Consider the following 15,683-nt stretch of genomic DNA (forward strand, 5'->3'; position numbering starts at 1 on the left):
AAATTGCTCAGAAAAAGTAAGGGGGAAGCCTTATTAGGTACAGCTTACGCCATCTCAAATGTAACTTTATTTAGTCTAGCTTCACAATCTGTGACTGCCTTCATTTTCTGTTGCTTCTACTGTTTTGCTACTAAGCATTTGGCCTCAATGAGGTGAGTTCTAGACCTGTACTATTCAGTACAGTAGCCATTTAGCCACAAGTGGTTTATGAACATATGATATGTGACTGGTGTTGCTTGAGATGTAAGTACAAAATATATGCTAGATTTAGAAGACTTGGTACAAGAAAGAAAAAGAATGTAAGATTTTTATATATTTGGTTAAATATATTACTATTTTTATATTAAATTATTTCATCTCTTTTTACTTTTTTGTTTTTTTGAGATAGGGTCTCACTCTGTCACCCAGGCTGGAGTGCAGTGGCACAGTCTCGGCTCACTGCAACTTCCACCTCCTGGGTTCAAGCAATTCTCTCACCTCAGCCTTCCAAGTAGCTGGGACTACAGGCATGTGCCACCACGCCCAGCTAATTTTTGTATTTTTTTGGTAGAGACAGGGTTTCACCATGTTGGCCAAGCTGGTCTCGAACTCCCGGCCTCAAGTGATCCGCCCGCTTTGGCCTCCCAAAGTGCTGGGATTACAGGCATAAGCCGCCATGGTTGTCCTCTTTTTACTTTTCAATGTGTCTACAAAAACATTTTAAATTATTTATATGGCTAGCATTGTATTTCCATTGGACAGCTCTGTTTCAGATCAAACCCATGGCTTAGTACCGAACACCAGTGTGCTTCCTAAGGCTTTTGCTTGTTTCATTACCCAGTCAAATGCAGCAGACCTACCTTGATCTTTTACATTTTTACTTTTATATCTGGGTCCAGGAGTGTTGCAGCTGCATGAACTCAATGACAGCATAACCTTCTCACTATGCATTTTTCCTGGGAATTGTTTTCACTTATCCATTCAAAATGTATCAATTTGGCAAACATTAAATGAAAACTTTCTGTGAAAAGTATTGTGTGAGGAGTTTGTGGGGCTCAAGAGTGACTAAACTAGTAGTTTTTGTTTTCTAGAATTCATAACATGATAAGGAAGATTAGATATACTATAATCTAAGTAGTGGAAAATAGTTTATGGTAACATCATCATTTACTACTTCAGTACTTTGGGTCTTGTGTCTTCCAAGGAAGAAGGCTTCATAGCTAAACATGGAGCTTCAGGAGGCCTGCAAGTATGGATAGGGTGTCAAAGTGCAGAAATTTAGGATAAGAATCAAGATGTAGGGGCCGGGCCCAGTGGCTCACACCTATAATCCTAGCACTTTGGGAGGCTGAGGCAGACGGATCACCTGAGGTCAGGAGTTTGAGACCAGCCTGGCCAACATGGCAAAACCCCGTCTCTACTAAAAATACAAAAAAAAAATAGCTGGGCATGGTGGTGGGTGTCTCTAATCCCAGCTACTCGGGAGGCTGAGGCAGGAGAATTGCTTGAACCTGGGAGGCAGAGGTTGCAGTGAGCCAAGATCCTGCCACCACACTCTAGCCTGGGCAACAAGAGCGAGAATCTGACTCAAAAAAAGAATCAAGATGCATGTAAAGGAAGACAAACAAGAAAGTAATTGATGTATTAGGAAATAAGTTGCACACTCTGATTAAAGTGTAGAGCACATGAAAGGAAGATCGTATTTTAAAAAACTGGGAGAGTGTAGTTTATAGAGCATTGGGAGTCTGGACTTAATCTGGTAGGCTATGAAGATCATTTAGGATCTTTATATAGAAAAGCTACATGATCAGAACTGTACTTGCAAGAAATTCATACGGCTGCAAGATAGAAGATAAATGATAAGTATAGAATGTAGGGTGGATAATAATCTAGGTTCATTTTAAAGGAACTGCTTTGTGTGTGAGTCTGCTTATGCTCCGTGATGCAACAGTAACAACCTTAAATGTTCAATGGCTAGAAACAACAGAAATATATTTCTCTGATGTTACATGTCAGCCGAGGTTCCCTGTGGCCGTATACCATATGACTTCAATCTGGGCTCCAGATTGAAGGAACAACCCCTATCTGGGACTTGCTAATACTGTGACACAGGGGAACAAAAGAAAGAGAACTGTGCAGTGGCTTCTTAAAGCTGTTGCCCAGACTGGCATATGTCACTTTGTTCACACTTAATTGGCCAAAGCAAGTCACACAGCTAAGCCTGATGTCAGTATGGTCAGGAATTGTATTCCTTCCTACTACAGGCACTGCATGTCATGTGGCAATAGGCAGGGATGTGTAATTCCCTTACCAGAAGAGCCAGGAGTCATTTGGAACAGTAATGCAATATACCAAATTTTGTCATTATAAATCATATTTCTAAAAATTTCCCAAGGCTTTTTTTTTTCTTTTAAACAACAACAACAACAACAAAACAATCCTCAGAAACATAGGGTGGTGCTGGTGGTGGTGGTTGTTAGTTGTTGTTGTTGTTGTTGTTTTGAGATGGAGTTTTGCCCTTGTTGCCCAGGCTGGAGTGCAGTGGCATGATCTTAGCTCACTGCAACCTCCACCTGCCGGGTTCAAGTGAAGTGCTGTGTGTTTCTATCTTGAAATTCATGCAGGTTCTACTCTCCCCTTTCCTTCTGCCCGACTTTGTTCAGAACCAAATGTTCTCACTGGAACTCTGTGCCTTTAGATGTCTACAGTACCACCGACAGAGTACCAGGTCATATGGAATATAGGCCCCAGGAAGAAAAGATACCCATCCCCTTTGTCTCTTCGTGTTGATCCATCTCCCTGTCTAGAACAGTGAAAACCTTCTGGACCAGGGAGTCTCTTGGCTCCCACTTGGCCCGAGTCAGCCCCAGCAGTGTGAACTCTTCATCAGTCCTTTCCAGCGTGACTTAACTGGGAGTAAATGTTTGCAACCCCTGGATTGCCTCAGGTCCTTTAGCTTTGGTGACCTGGGGCCATGGAGTCAGCCTAGCATTCTCCTCTCTGTGGCTGTATGCACCTGGCATGGTGCAGTGAGGCAGAGGGGACTGGAGAGATAGGCACATGAAATGAGGTCTTGGTCCGGAAGTTCTGAACCAGACCCAGAGATTGCTCATGGTGGGTGATGTTAGCATGACTCAGATTTAATCTAGGTTTTATTTTTCTTCTCATTTTTATGAGTAACAATAATCATTTATCAGAGATATCAGATAGGATTTGATAGCAGATGCTTAGACATTTGCAACTTATCTTTTGGACTGTTTTTATTGAAGAAGAAGTATTCCATGTTTGAAAATATCCACATCACCTTTGAATGTGCTGTTGGAGAAGTTATTTGGGTGGCTAGGTTTTTTGAGAAGTGATCAGGATATGAAAGAACTGGAAATACCACAGATTGTACATTTGTGACACTCCCACCCCCACCCCTCAGCAACCAGTGAAGCGGATTTTGAAAGTGAATGATAAAGGATTAAATATGAAATGAGTAGAGTATTTGAAAGAGTTACAATTGAATTAGTGCTTCATTGCTTATGCACCACTAGTTTATGTGTGCAGTGTTAAATGGAAGCTCTGTGCTGTTATAATATTGGTCTGGATTTTGAGAGGATGATTTCCTGTTTTCAGATTTATTCATTAAATGAATGAAAGCATGAATTAGCTCTTTGTAGAGATACCTTCTCCTTGCATCCATAGAAATTTGAACTGCAATGCAGAGTAGTATTTTCCAAAGATAGTTGTTTTCTAGAACAGGCTGTGCATTCCCTGAGATCAGGGACAATGCCTTATAGATGTGCAGCAAATGCTGTTGGCTTTGAATCTTTAAGAGGCTTTCACATCTTCACAATCAAACAGTGCCGACTGTGTAATTCAAGACATTATTTGGTATGTATCTATAGGCATATGTAAAGGAAATGATTAATTACATTGCCAAAAGACGGCTGTTACTTGACATATGTTTAAATGGGAAGGTAGATCTGTCAAGAAAACTCACCAGTAATAAGGGTGATGACTCTAGCATTCCTTAGGAGATGTGTTCAGATACAGGCTGGAGTTCCTGCTGGCAGAGCTGCTTTTAGAAAAGCAGTAGTGAAGGCAGTTCTGTGATCACACAGGCTCTTGGTGCTGGGGTTTCCTTTCAATTTCAGTCCAGTTCCTCTGAGATGAATGAAGTTTAACTCTTCCTTTTTTTTTTTTTTTTTTTTTATAAATCTTCACAACTTTGATATTAGGAGAAAGATGAAAAAGAGAAAAGCGTTGAAACGTGGCATTAAAAGAAAAATTTGAACATGAAATGAAATCTAGAACTTTTACTTGGTATGACTCAGTGCTCATAACATGGTGTGGTGAAATGTGAACAAATTTGAAGTGTCACTTTCATATTAATTGTAATCTTTCAAATTGACAAAGTTGAAAAGTAACCACGAAACAGGACATTGGCAAGCTAATGTTCCTAAAACTGGAGAAATGGGGCTTTTCAGAGAGCTCCGGGGCTCAGTTTTCAAAGTAGATAGTGGCAGAACAGGCTGTTAATGGCAGCTGGGTCTGCAGATGTGAACAGCAGATTAATTGTACAAAGAGAGGAAGAAGGCAATGTAGAGAAGAGGACACACTCCTTCATACAAAGCAAAGCAAGTCCACATAGAGCAGACTTTTTTCCCCAAGGGAAGCCCTTTTGATTTTAGATTTGGGTGCTAGGAAGTAGTGTGTTTTGCATTGATATTTTTGACGCAGAACCAAACAGTCTGTAGCAACTCTCACACACATGGCCTTTTTTGCCTTTTCACTTCTCTATTTAATTCAGCAAATACTGAGTACCTATCTACACTATCCTGTACCTAGAGAGAATAAAGGTGAGTTAGCACAGTCCCTGGCTCAGAAAACCTTCCAGCTTGGTGAGAATATAAAGTATTTAGGTTGGTGCCTGGTACATAACAAACGCCCAACAGCAGTAGCTGTGCTATTAATGGGGGAGCGAAGTCCATCAGTACATAATGATAATATTGATAACAGTAGCTGCCATAGACTGAGTTACACTGTGTGCCAAGCATTATCTTAGTAGGTATTCCGTTTATGTTACCACAATCCTAAATTGGAATTTAGTGGAATCTCTCAGAGCTGAGAAGTTAGCTGACCATTGACATAATATACAGATGAATACGATCATTTCTTGTGTCTTTCTGGGAAAGCAGTGGGAATCCAGTAAACACAAAAATAATGCCTGTAGGGTGACACCAGTCTGTTACTGTGGCAGTTGAAGTAAAAATGGAGGCTTTGGCAAAGTATCGTTGGGGTGCTGCTATCCTGGCCGTGCCACTGAAGGATTTACACTGACTGATCTGTGCTATCTTAAGCAGACATCACATGTGAAAACAAAGATTTACATGATTGTTTAAGAGGTAGTTCACCAGGAAGTTGCCTTATTTTTTTTTTTATTATTTTTATTTTATTTTTTAGAGACAGTCTTGCTCTGTTACCCAGGCTGGAGTGCAGTGACATGATCACAGCTCACTGCAGCCTTAAACTTCTGGGCTCAAGCAGTCCTCTTGCTTCAGCCTCCTGAGTATCTGGGACTATGGGCACATGCCTCTGCAGCTGGCTAATGTTATTTTTTGTATAGACTATGTTGCCCAGGCTGGTCTTGAACTCTTGGCTTCAAGCAATCCTTCAGTCTCAGCCTTTCAAAACACTGGGATTATAGGCGTGAGCCACCATGCCCAGCAAAAGTTGCTTTAAAATGTAAATTTGCAGAGTATTTTTGTTTGGTAATGAAAAGATTAGGGAAACCAAGGCTTTATCTTCTAAGAATTAATATTGTAGCAGAACAAAGGGAATTGTATATAAATAGATGTATACATATATATACACACATACAGAATCTGATTAGACAGATATGGAAATTCAGGATAATGAGAAATAGTATCCTTAAAAGTTTTAGAAGGAGGCCAGGTGCGGTGACACACGCCTTTAATCCCAGCACTTTGGGAGGCCGAGGCAGGCAAATCACTTGAGGTCAGAAGTTCAAGACCAGCATGGCCAACATGGTGAAACCCCATCTCTACTAAAGATACAAAAATTAGCCAGGCATGGTGGTGGGCACCTGTAGTCCCAGCTGCTCCAGCTGCTCAGGAGGCTGAGGCAAGGGAATTGCTCGAACCTGGGAGGCAGAGGTTGCGCTGAGCTGAGATCATGCCACTATGCTCCAGCCTGGGCGACAGAGCAAGACTCCATCTAAAAAAAATAAAAATAAAAATTTATAAAGGAGTGACGTTTGAGATGACATTAAAAGGAAACAAATTAAAAGGGCATAAGTTTTGGCTCACTTTGCAAAAATCTGATGTATATGTCCAGAAATATTTCTTTACATAAAATTAAATTATCTTGACATAATAAATATTAATCACTTTGTGTCTGAGGAGGATTTCTGAGAGATATTAAAATGATTTTAGGGAAAAAATTACTTTTCTTAGAAAAAGAATACTTGTTTTGTGTTTTGCCTTTTTAACTAGATTGTAAGCAGGAGGATACAAACATGCCTAGTACATACTTGAGTTCCCTATAGCCCCTAAAAGTGAAAAAGATAACAAGTGGGTGTTAGTTTATTGCTTTCCAGACTGACCATTTTGCAGTTGGAGAACATATTAGTGAAAGCACACAACTTGCAAAGGACAAATGAAAGGATACAGAGATAATGCAGTTGAAAGCACCTTCACATCTCGTTTTTATGGATCAGAAAAATGGTTACAGATTACATATCTTAAAACACGGATGCCTTCTGGGTCTCCAAGGAACATAGAAGATCTTGCTTCTTTTTTTATTTTTTTGAGACAGAATCTTGCTCTGTTGCCCAGGCTGGAGTGCAGTGGCACAATCTCGGCTCACTGCAACATCCGTCTCCCGGGTTCAAGCAATTCTCATGCCTCAGCCTCCCGAGTAGCTGGAATAACAGGCACATGCCACCATACCCAGCTAATTTTTGTATTTTCAGTAGAGACAAGGTTTCACCATGTTGGCCAGGATGGTCTCAAACTCCTGATCTCAAGTAATCCGCCTGCCTCCACCTCCCAAATTGCTAGGATTACAACTGTGAGCCACTGTGCCTGGCCATTGCTGCTGCTTTTTTTTGAGACACAGTCTAGCTCTGTCGTCAGGCTGGAGTGCAGTGGCGCAATCTCAGCTCACTGCAACCTCCGCCTGTTGAGTTCAAGCGATTCTCCTGCCTCAGCCTCCTGAGTAGCTGGGATTACAGGCGTGCACTGCCATGCCCAGCTAATTTTTGTATATTTAGTAGAGACGGGGTTTCACCATGTGTTGGCCAGGATGGTCTCGATCTCCTGACCTCATGAGCCACTGCGCCCGGCCTTTTTTTTTTTTTTTTTAACTGTAAACTGAATTTTGCTGAAATGCCATCAGAGATGACTTTTAAATAAGAGTGGAATTTAACTGTACTACATCTTATTTGTAAGTCGTGGAACTTCATTACCTCAGATCATATATATCATTCAACACATTTGCCTTATTAAAAACAGCTTTAGTAACTTTATTAGATGTTCAGTGGTTCACAAAAATGCAAAGCTAACGTTTTTAAGAGCCTGATAAAGGTGGAGCAGATGTACCGCAAGCTGCAGGGAATTAAATCCTGGTATGAGTTTTATAAGTTGCAAACTAAGAGGAAGGAGTGGGATTCTGAGAAGGTGGAGTCAAATTTTGTTGAAAACAGTGAAGGCAATAGCTTTTAGATTTCAAAAACGGCTACAAAACATCTATGCTTTTGGCTGTTTTTTCAGTTGAAAAGGTATGAATGCCTTTACAAAAAAAATGTTCTTACAATGTTGGTTCTTATTGATAAAATGTAAAATTTATACTTCGTTGGCATTTTGTTGTTTTACTCAGTTGTATGCATTAAGAAGTCTGCTGGGTGAGGTACAGTGGCTCAGCACTTTGGGAGGTCAAGGTGGGAGAATTGCTTGGGGTCAGGAATTCGATACTAATTTGGGCAACATTGCAAGACCCCATCTTTGCAACAACAACAACAACAACAACAACAACAACAGCAAAAGCAAAATTAGACAAGTATGGTGGCATGTGTCCATAGTCCTAGCTACTCGGGAGGCTGCTTGACCCCAGCAGTTTGAGGTTACAGTGAGCTATGATTGCCCCAAGCCCCACTGCACTCTCTGGCCTGGAAAACAGAGCAATACCTTTTTTTTTTTTTTTTTTTTTTTTTTTTGAGACAGAGTCTCACCCGGTCACCTAGGCTGGCGTGCAATGGTGCGATCTTGTCTCACTGCACCCTCCGCCTCCTGGGTTCGAATGATTCTCCTGCCTCAGCCTCCTAAGTAGCTGGGATTACAGGTGCGTGCCACCATGCCTGGCTAATTTTTTGTATCTTTAGTAGAGATGGGGCTTCACCATGTTGGTCAGGCTGGTCTTGAACTCCTGACCTCAGGTGATCCGCCCGCCTTGGCCTCCCAAAGTGCAGGGATTACAGGTGTGAGCCACTGAGCCCAGCCCAATTAGAAGTCTTAAATAACATTTTTCTAGTATAATATGGTGGGTTTGCAAAAAATAAGACTTTATTTTTCTTCAGAGTCATCAGTTTCTGGCCAGCCATGGTGGTTCATAACTATGATCCCAGCACTTTGGGAAGCCAAAGCAGGAAGATCACTTGAGGCCAGGGGAATTCGAGACTAGCTTGGGCAATACAGCAAGCCCCCATTTCTACAAAAAATAACAATTAGCTGGGCATGGTGGCATGCACCTGTAGTCCCAGCTACTCTTGAGAGGATCTCTTGAGCTGGGAGGTTGAGGCTGCAGTCAACCATGCCACTGCATTCCACCATGCCACTGCATTCCAGCCTAGGTGACAGAGCAAGACCCTGTCTCTAAAATAAAGTTTTAAAAAAATCAGAAAAAAACAAAGTAGTCAGTTTCCAAGGAATAAGTCTTGAGAAATTGGTTTTCTCCCTTTTGAAATGTCAATGTATTTTGTATGGGAAAATCAAAACTACTGTAAAGACCTAAGAAAAGCATGTCTCCTTTTGTAACAAACCTTGTGTTATTCATATAATTACATTTTGGCATGAAAGGAAGGGTAATAGTTTGTAAATAGTTTATGGAACTAACGAGATTGCAAGGGAAATGTCAAGGACATGACAAAGGTATTATTTTAAATATCTTTAAAACTGCGTTAGTAACGGCCATAATTTTTCTAGTGACAGTCAAACAAATAAATGTTCTAATTTCTGTGCAGACTGCAAATTGTGCATGATATACCCTTGCTTGTTTATCCACCTAAACCATGGAATAATGATGCTGAAGGGGACCCCAGTGCTCATCTAGTGACCGAATCCTTATTTGACCATTGCAGGAACCAAGTTCCCCCAAACCATGCATGTGAAAGTAATGAAACATCTAAAAATATATCCTGTAGCTTGAATCTCTGCTTACTCATAATAGTTCTTACATCCACTCCATGCTCTTGTCTGTGTTCCAACTCCTTCCCCTGGTAATATGTTTATTAATTGAAAAAATATTACATACAGTGCCTGCCCTGTATGAGATACTGAAACAGGCACTGTGGGGTGCATGGAACATAGTCCCTGCTGCCATGGAGCTCACCATTTAGATTTGGAAGTAAGACCCACACAGAAGAACCAAGGCATAAAACAGGACCGTATGTGAATCACTGTCATGGGAGCTACAAACTGCTGTAAAATTTCATAGGAGGGAAAGGGGATTGGGAGATCACTTCCAGCTGAGAAAAAAAAATAACAAAAATTTTTCTATTCACTTGCTTTGAGTTTTAGAGAAATCATGTAGATTTCTGGACTTCAGCTTTCTTTAGTAAATGTTTAGTAAAATAACAACCTATACTCTATGACTGGTTTGAGGTATCACCATTCTAAATTGCCTGTGATCAAAGATTTTGAAATTCAAAACATAATGCAGTTCAAAGGGTGCTGCTATTTAGCAAGCAAAGAACAGTTGTATCTATCAGTATTGTCAGGACTCTTTTTTCATCTGCAGGGTTTTAATATTTGTCTGAATTCTAGGGGGCAAATGCTTAAAATGAAAATTGTGTCATGTGCCCTTTTATTAGCAAAAACAACTCTAAATGATTAACTCTTTGATTGTTAGAAGTTTTCACAGACTTTGGAATAATTCTTACAGGTAGACCCTCAAAATTTAGGGTAGATTTCATTTTATTTTAAGTAGCATTACTATGAATGTAAATCTCTAGCTTTCTTACTTTATTTGAAGAATAGCAAATTGTTAAATTAAGTTTGACCTGGATGCAGTGGCTCACGCCTGTAATACCACACTTTGGGAAGCCAAGACAGGAGGATCGCTTGAGCCCAGAAGTTAAGACCAGCCTTGGCAACACAACATGACCCTGTCTCTATAACAAAAACAAAAATTAAAAAAGTTAGAGGTAGGCATGAAAAATTAACATATAGAAAATAAATGATTATTCCACTACATATAGCAATAACTGAAGAAGTGAATAAATGATTATTCCACTATATACAACAATAACTGTGTTCAAAACACAGTCCTTGAACACACAGGCGCTCTTTGCCCCAGTGCCTTTGCACCTGCTATTCCATCTGGCTATTGTACTTTTCCACAAACTTTCATAGGACCTGCTCCAGTTTTCTCCAGTGCCCCCATGCTGTTACATTTTTGTGTCACTGATTACCTCCTGGCGCCATATGTGTTTATTGTTTGCTTGCATATTGCTTCTCTCCCTTCACCCCACTGGGAGCTTCATAAGGGACATGAATAATATAAGTATTACTACAGATAATGCAAGTAATAGGATACTCATGAGCTCCATGAGTCTTTGCATGTTTATTCACTGCTATAATTCTAGCGCTTAGCACACAATAGATACTCAATAAATATTTGTGAATGGATAAGTGAATTAATGAATTAGATGACTACTACTAGGCCTGATTTGTAGGTCATGCTCAGTAGATACTGACTGCAAATTTTTTTAGTGCAGAAACCAAAAGTTATTGAAAGCAGCACAGAATGAGGTTGAAAACCAGAGGTTCTTGGTGGGAGGATTTTTTTTTTTCTTAATATTTAGGATGACTCATGTCACTGAAATTCACCATGGATCAAGCTTGGGCACAGTGCCCGGGATATAAGAAGGAGAGCGGTAAAGATACTTCACAAAAAAAAAGGAAAAGAAAGGAAAATAGCCTCTTTTGGCCGTTTAAAGTAAGGAGAGTTGACTTAGGTCAAAAGAAAAGGAAAATGTCCTGGGAATAAAAGTTTCAAGTATTATAAGATGCCATTAAAGGGAGTTTGTGGAATCTCCTTTTCTGGAAATGTTTAAAAACAAGATAGATCTTCATCTCTTAGAAGTGTTGAAGTTCAGTCCTGCCCAGAGGCAGGAAGATTAACTGGATTACGTCTGTGTGGTCGGTCTCTAGAGTCATTGGAAGAGCCCTTGAATGCAGTAAATATTCCACATTCTCTTGGCCGAAACTATTGTTTCGTAACTGTTCATTTGAAACTTGGCTATTATAAAACCAGAGTGAATGTTTGTTTAAGTAACAAAATTGAATTTGGATCTCGGGTTGATGATGTAAGTTGAGTACATCATATATACCTAAATCAGTTTTAAAAGCATTAAAATAAAGTATATATAGTGCTGAAACTATTCAGAACATAACTTAGTCTTTTTTATTTTTTTGGCAAGAGAGAGAGAACATTGCATATAACTTACTAGTCTTTTATAATGTAAAAAAGTGCCTGCTTCCCTGCAAGATCTTAATGCCATTAAGTACATCAATAAGTAATTATAAAGTGACTACTATAAACATTGCAGGCTTCAAAGATGAATTCGATATGGATCCTGCTTTCAGGGAACTTAGTCTACAAGTGGAGATAAAACATATATACAGTCCGGGCACAGTGGCTCATGCCTGTAATCCCAGCACTTTGAGAAGCCAAGGTGGGAGGATTGCTTGAACCCAAGAGTTTGATACCAGTCTGGGCAACATGGCGAAGCCCTATCTCTACAAAAAACACAAAAATTATGCCTGTAATCCCAGCACTTTGGGAGGCCGAGGTGGGCAGATCACGAGGTCAGGAGATCGAGACCATCCTGGCTAACATGGTGAAACCCTGTCTCTACTAAAAATACAAAAAAAAAAAAAAAAAAAAAAAAACATTAGTTGGGCATGGTGGCATGTGCCTGTAGTCCCAGCTACTCAGGAGGCTGAGGTGGTAGGATCAGTTGAGCTGATTGAGGCTGCAGTGAGCCATGATAGTGCCAGTGCACTCCAGTCTGGGCAACAGAGGGAGACCCTGTCTCTGAATGAATGAATGAATGCATGCATGCTGTCTCTCACACAGATCATATACATGATAAATGAAAAATAAAATAGTTGAGATAGGAGCCATAAAAAAGGACTAAACAGCGTTGTAAGGTTTCAGAGAAAGAAAAGATGATTCCTTTGGATTTAACCAAGAATGCTTCTGGGAGGAAAAATGTATCAAACTGGGCCTTAAGGGGTATGATGTATTTTGAAGGGTGGAAATGAAGGAGAGAACAAGGACAGAGATGAAATTATACTTAGTAATTCTGAGGTAAGGACAAGTTCCACTGGAGCATGAGGAATTTGGGGTTAATAGGCTGGGAGGGCCTATTGTGGCTAGTCTCAAATGCCAGGCCAAAGAGCATGGGTTCTGTATGCTCAGTGCTTAAGATCTCTTGGAAGTGATTAAGCATTAAAGGATCCAGCCCATGGGAGGTTTGTAATCTACTATTTGGACTGCAAGAGATAAAAGGCAATAGCAGTGAGCCCAGGAAGGTATCTACTGAGTCACCTGGGCTGCATTTGCTAAGGGATATGCTGAGAAGTAGTAGTTCCAAGGCATGTTAATAGGTGTTACTCCAAAAAGGGTCTCTTCACCAAAATGAATTGGGGAAATAAAATGTTAAACAATCAAATAGGCTTCTTTCCTGGACTTCATTTCTGAAAAGTCTCTGGAAGACTTTTCAGAGCCATTAATATTGAGAATTTCATTGAGAATCTCAAATAGGATAAAACGTGCACCACTTCCAACATGATTTGATCTTTTTTCATGGATTAGCTCATGAAACTCCGGTTCCTTAGAACACACTTTGGGGAACATTGCTGTACACATTTGATAATAACAGCTGGAACACAAGTGGTAATGGGCATGAAAAACAGCAGTTAGGGCCGGGCACAGTGGCTCGTGCCTGTAATCTCAGCACTTTGGGAGGCTGAGGCAGGCAGATATTTGAGGTCAGGAGTTTGAGTCCACCCTGGCCAACATGGTGAGACCTCGTCTCTACTAAAAATACAAAAATTAGCTGGGCATAGTGGTGCGTGCCTGTAGTCCCAGCTACTTGGGAGGCTGAGGCAGGAGAATGGCTTGAACCCGGGAGGCGGAGGCTGCAGTGAGCTGAGATCATGCCACTGCACTGCAGCCTGAGTGACAGAGTGAGACTCTGTCTCAAAAAAAAAAAAAAAGGAAAAGAAAAAACAGCAGTTTGATGGGAGTCCTTACAGAGGAAGCACCAAGAGGCACCAGCCATTCCTGGTATATAGTAGACGTTCAGTAGCTATACAGAAAGTTAATTATGTAAAAGTGAATTAATGATTTAATACCAGTAGTTGTTGGTGTGGATGCGGTGAACAGGGAACACTTTTACATTGCTAGTAGAAATGTAAACTAGTGCAACCACTATGGAAAACAGTGTGGAGATTCCTTAAATAACTAAAAGTAGAACTACCATTTGATCCAACAGTCCCACTCCTGGGTATCTATCCAGAGGAAAATAAGTCATTATACGAAAAAGATACTTGCACATGCATGTTTATAGTGGCACAATTCACAATTGGAAAATCGTGGAACCAACCCAAATGCCCATCAATCAACAAGTGGATAAAGGAACCGTGGTGTGTGTGTGTGTGTGTGTGTGTGTGTATGATGGAATACTACTTAGCCATAAAAAGGAATGAATTAACAGCATTTGCAGCGACCTACATGAGATTGGAGACTACTGTTCTAAATGAAGTAACTCAGGAATGGAAAACCAAACGTCATATGTCCTCACTGATATGTGGGAGCTAAGCTATGAGGACAGAAAGGCATAAGAATGATACGGTGGACCTTGGGGATTTGAGGAGAAGAGTGGGAGAGGGACGAGGGATAAAAGACTACAAATATGATGCAGTGTACACTGCTCAGGTGATGGGTGCACCAAAATCTCACAAATCACCACTAAAGAACTAACTCATGTAACCAAATACCACCTGTACCCCAGTAACTTATAGAAAAATAAAAAAAGATAAAACATGAAATTAGCCAGTCATGGTGGCAAGCACCTGTAGTCCCAGCTATCCAGGAGGCTGAGACAGGAGAATTACTTGAGCCCAGGAGGCAGAGGTTGCAGTGAGCTGAGATCGCACCACTGCACTCCAGCCTGGGCAACAAAGCGAGACTCCAACTCAAAAAAAATTAAAATTTAAAAAATATGAAGAGATACTTTTACATATAAAAGACATGCCAAATACTAAACTTGTAAAATTGCTTCACATCTTTACTTTTCGAGAAAATGTATATTAAAAATACAGTAAGAACCCCCCCACTACCACCAAAAAAAAAAAAAAAAAAAAAACATACTTTGCTGGAGATTGCCTGCTGAGACAGAAGGGGAAAGGAGTGCAGGATGGGAATATGGAGAATTTTGAGCTTCAGTATGCTAGAGATGATATCATGGAAAGCTAGGAGAAGGAACTGCTTTATATGAAAGTTGAGTTTTGAGAAGCTGAGGGAGATCTACCTGGAAGGTTCAGTGGATGCTGAAACCATGGACTTGCAAGATAAGACATTGTTTTTGTTTTTTGTTTTTTCTCATCAGATGTATTGTGGAAAAAAATATCTGGTTAAAATGTCTGGTTATTTGAATTCTAGATAAATAGTAATTTTCATATACAACTTATTCTAATACCGAAAGCTAACCATATATTTAGTCTAAAAGAAATATCATAGGGCCAGGCGTAATGGCTCACACCTGTAATCCCAGTACATTTTGGGAGGCAGAAGAGAGAGGATTACTTGAGGCCAGGAGTTCGAGACCAGCCTGAGCAGTAGCGCAAGACCTCCTGTCTGCAGCAATTTTTTTTTAATTGCTTGGTATGGTGGCGTGCACTGGTGGTCCTAGCTACTCAGGAGGCTGAGGCAGGAGGATCCCTTGAGCCCAGGAGTTTGAGGCTGCAGTGAGCTGTGATAGTTCAACTGCACTCCAGCCTGGGTGACCCTGTCCCCCAAAAAAGAGGAAAATAAGAAATTTTATGGTTAACAAAAGCACCAAACCTGTAGTGATTTTTTTCAATCAGACAGTAGTGGCCATCCTTCTCATCTTCACCAGTGATTTTTTTTAGTCTGATTTACTCATAAGAAGTCAATTAATCTTTAAGTTTAATATTTTGTTCTTTCATTCAGGTATTTGCCTTTGATTATTGCTTTTGGTCCATGGATGAATCTAACACTACAAAATACGCTGGTAAGTTTTCTCCCTCTACACCTGACAGGGCTTCTGGCCTCTTCTTCCATTGAGTTTATTTTCTTTAATTCCTCTGGAGTTTTACTTTTCCTATGTAATTCACACCTATTCTTTCCAATTATACCACATGGGTTTTGAAGTCAATAAGATTTGG

The 15,683-nt window shown here is 40.3% G+C and overlaps 1 protein-coding gene across 7 annotated transcripts in view; it reads left to right on the forward strand.

The window, feature by feature from the left end:
• Positions 1 to 15,683, forward strand: part of KIF13A (kinesin family member 13A) — a 244,840-nt gene that overhangs the window by 111,438 nt on the left and 117,719 nt on the right. For all 7 annotated transcript variants that reach the window (XR_008654282.2, XM_055264088.2, XM_063632214.1 and 4 more), the window contains exon 4: positions 15,469 to 15,529. Coding sequence is in view for 6 of the 7 variants with exons in the window: in XM_055264088.2 (XP_055120063.1) it covers positions 15,469 to 15,529 (61 nt within the window). In the remaining variant the exon portion in view is untranslated. The remainder of the gene's footprint in view (positions 1 to 15,468; positions 15,530 to 15,683) is intronic.

The sequence above is a fragment of the Symphalangus syndactylus genome, chromosome 23 (genome assembly GCF_028878055.3).
Source record: "Symphalangus syndactylus isolate Jambi chromosome 23, NHGRI_mSymSyn1-v2.1_pri, whole genome shotgun sequence".
Classification (NCBI taxonomy): Eukaryota; Metazoa; Chordata; class Mammalia; order Primates; family Hylobatidae; genus Symphalangus; species Symphalangus syndactylus.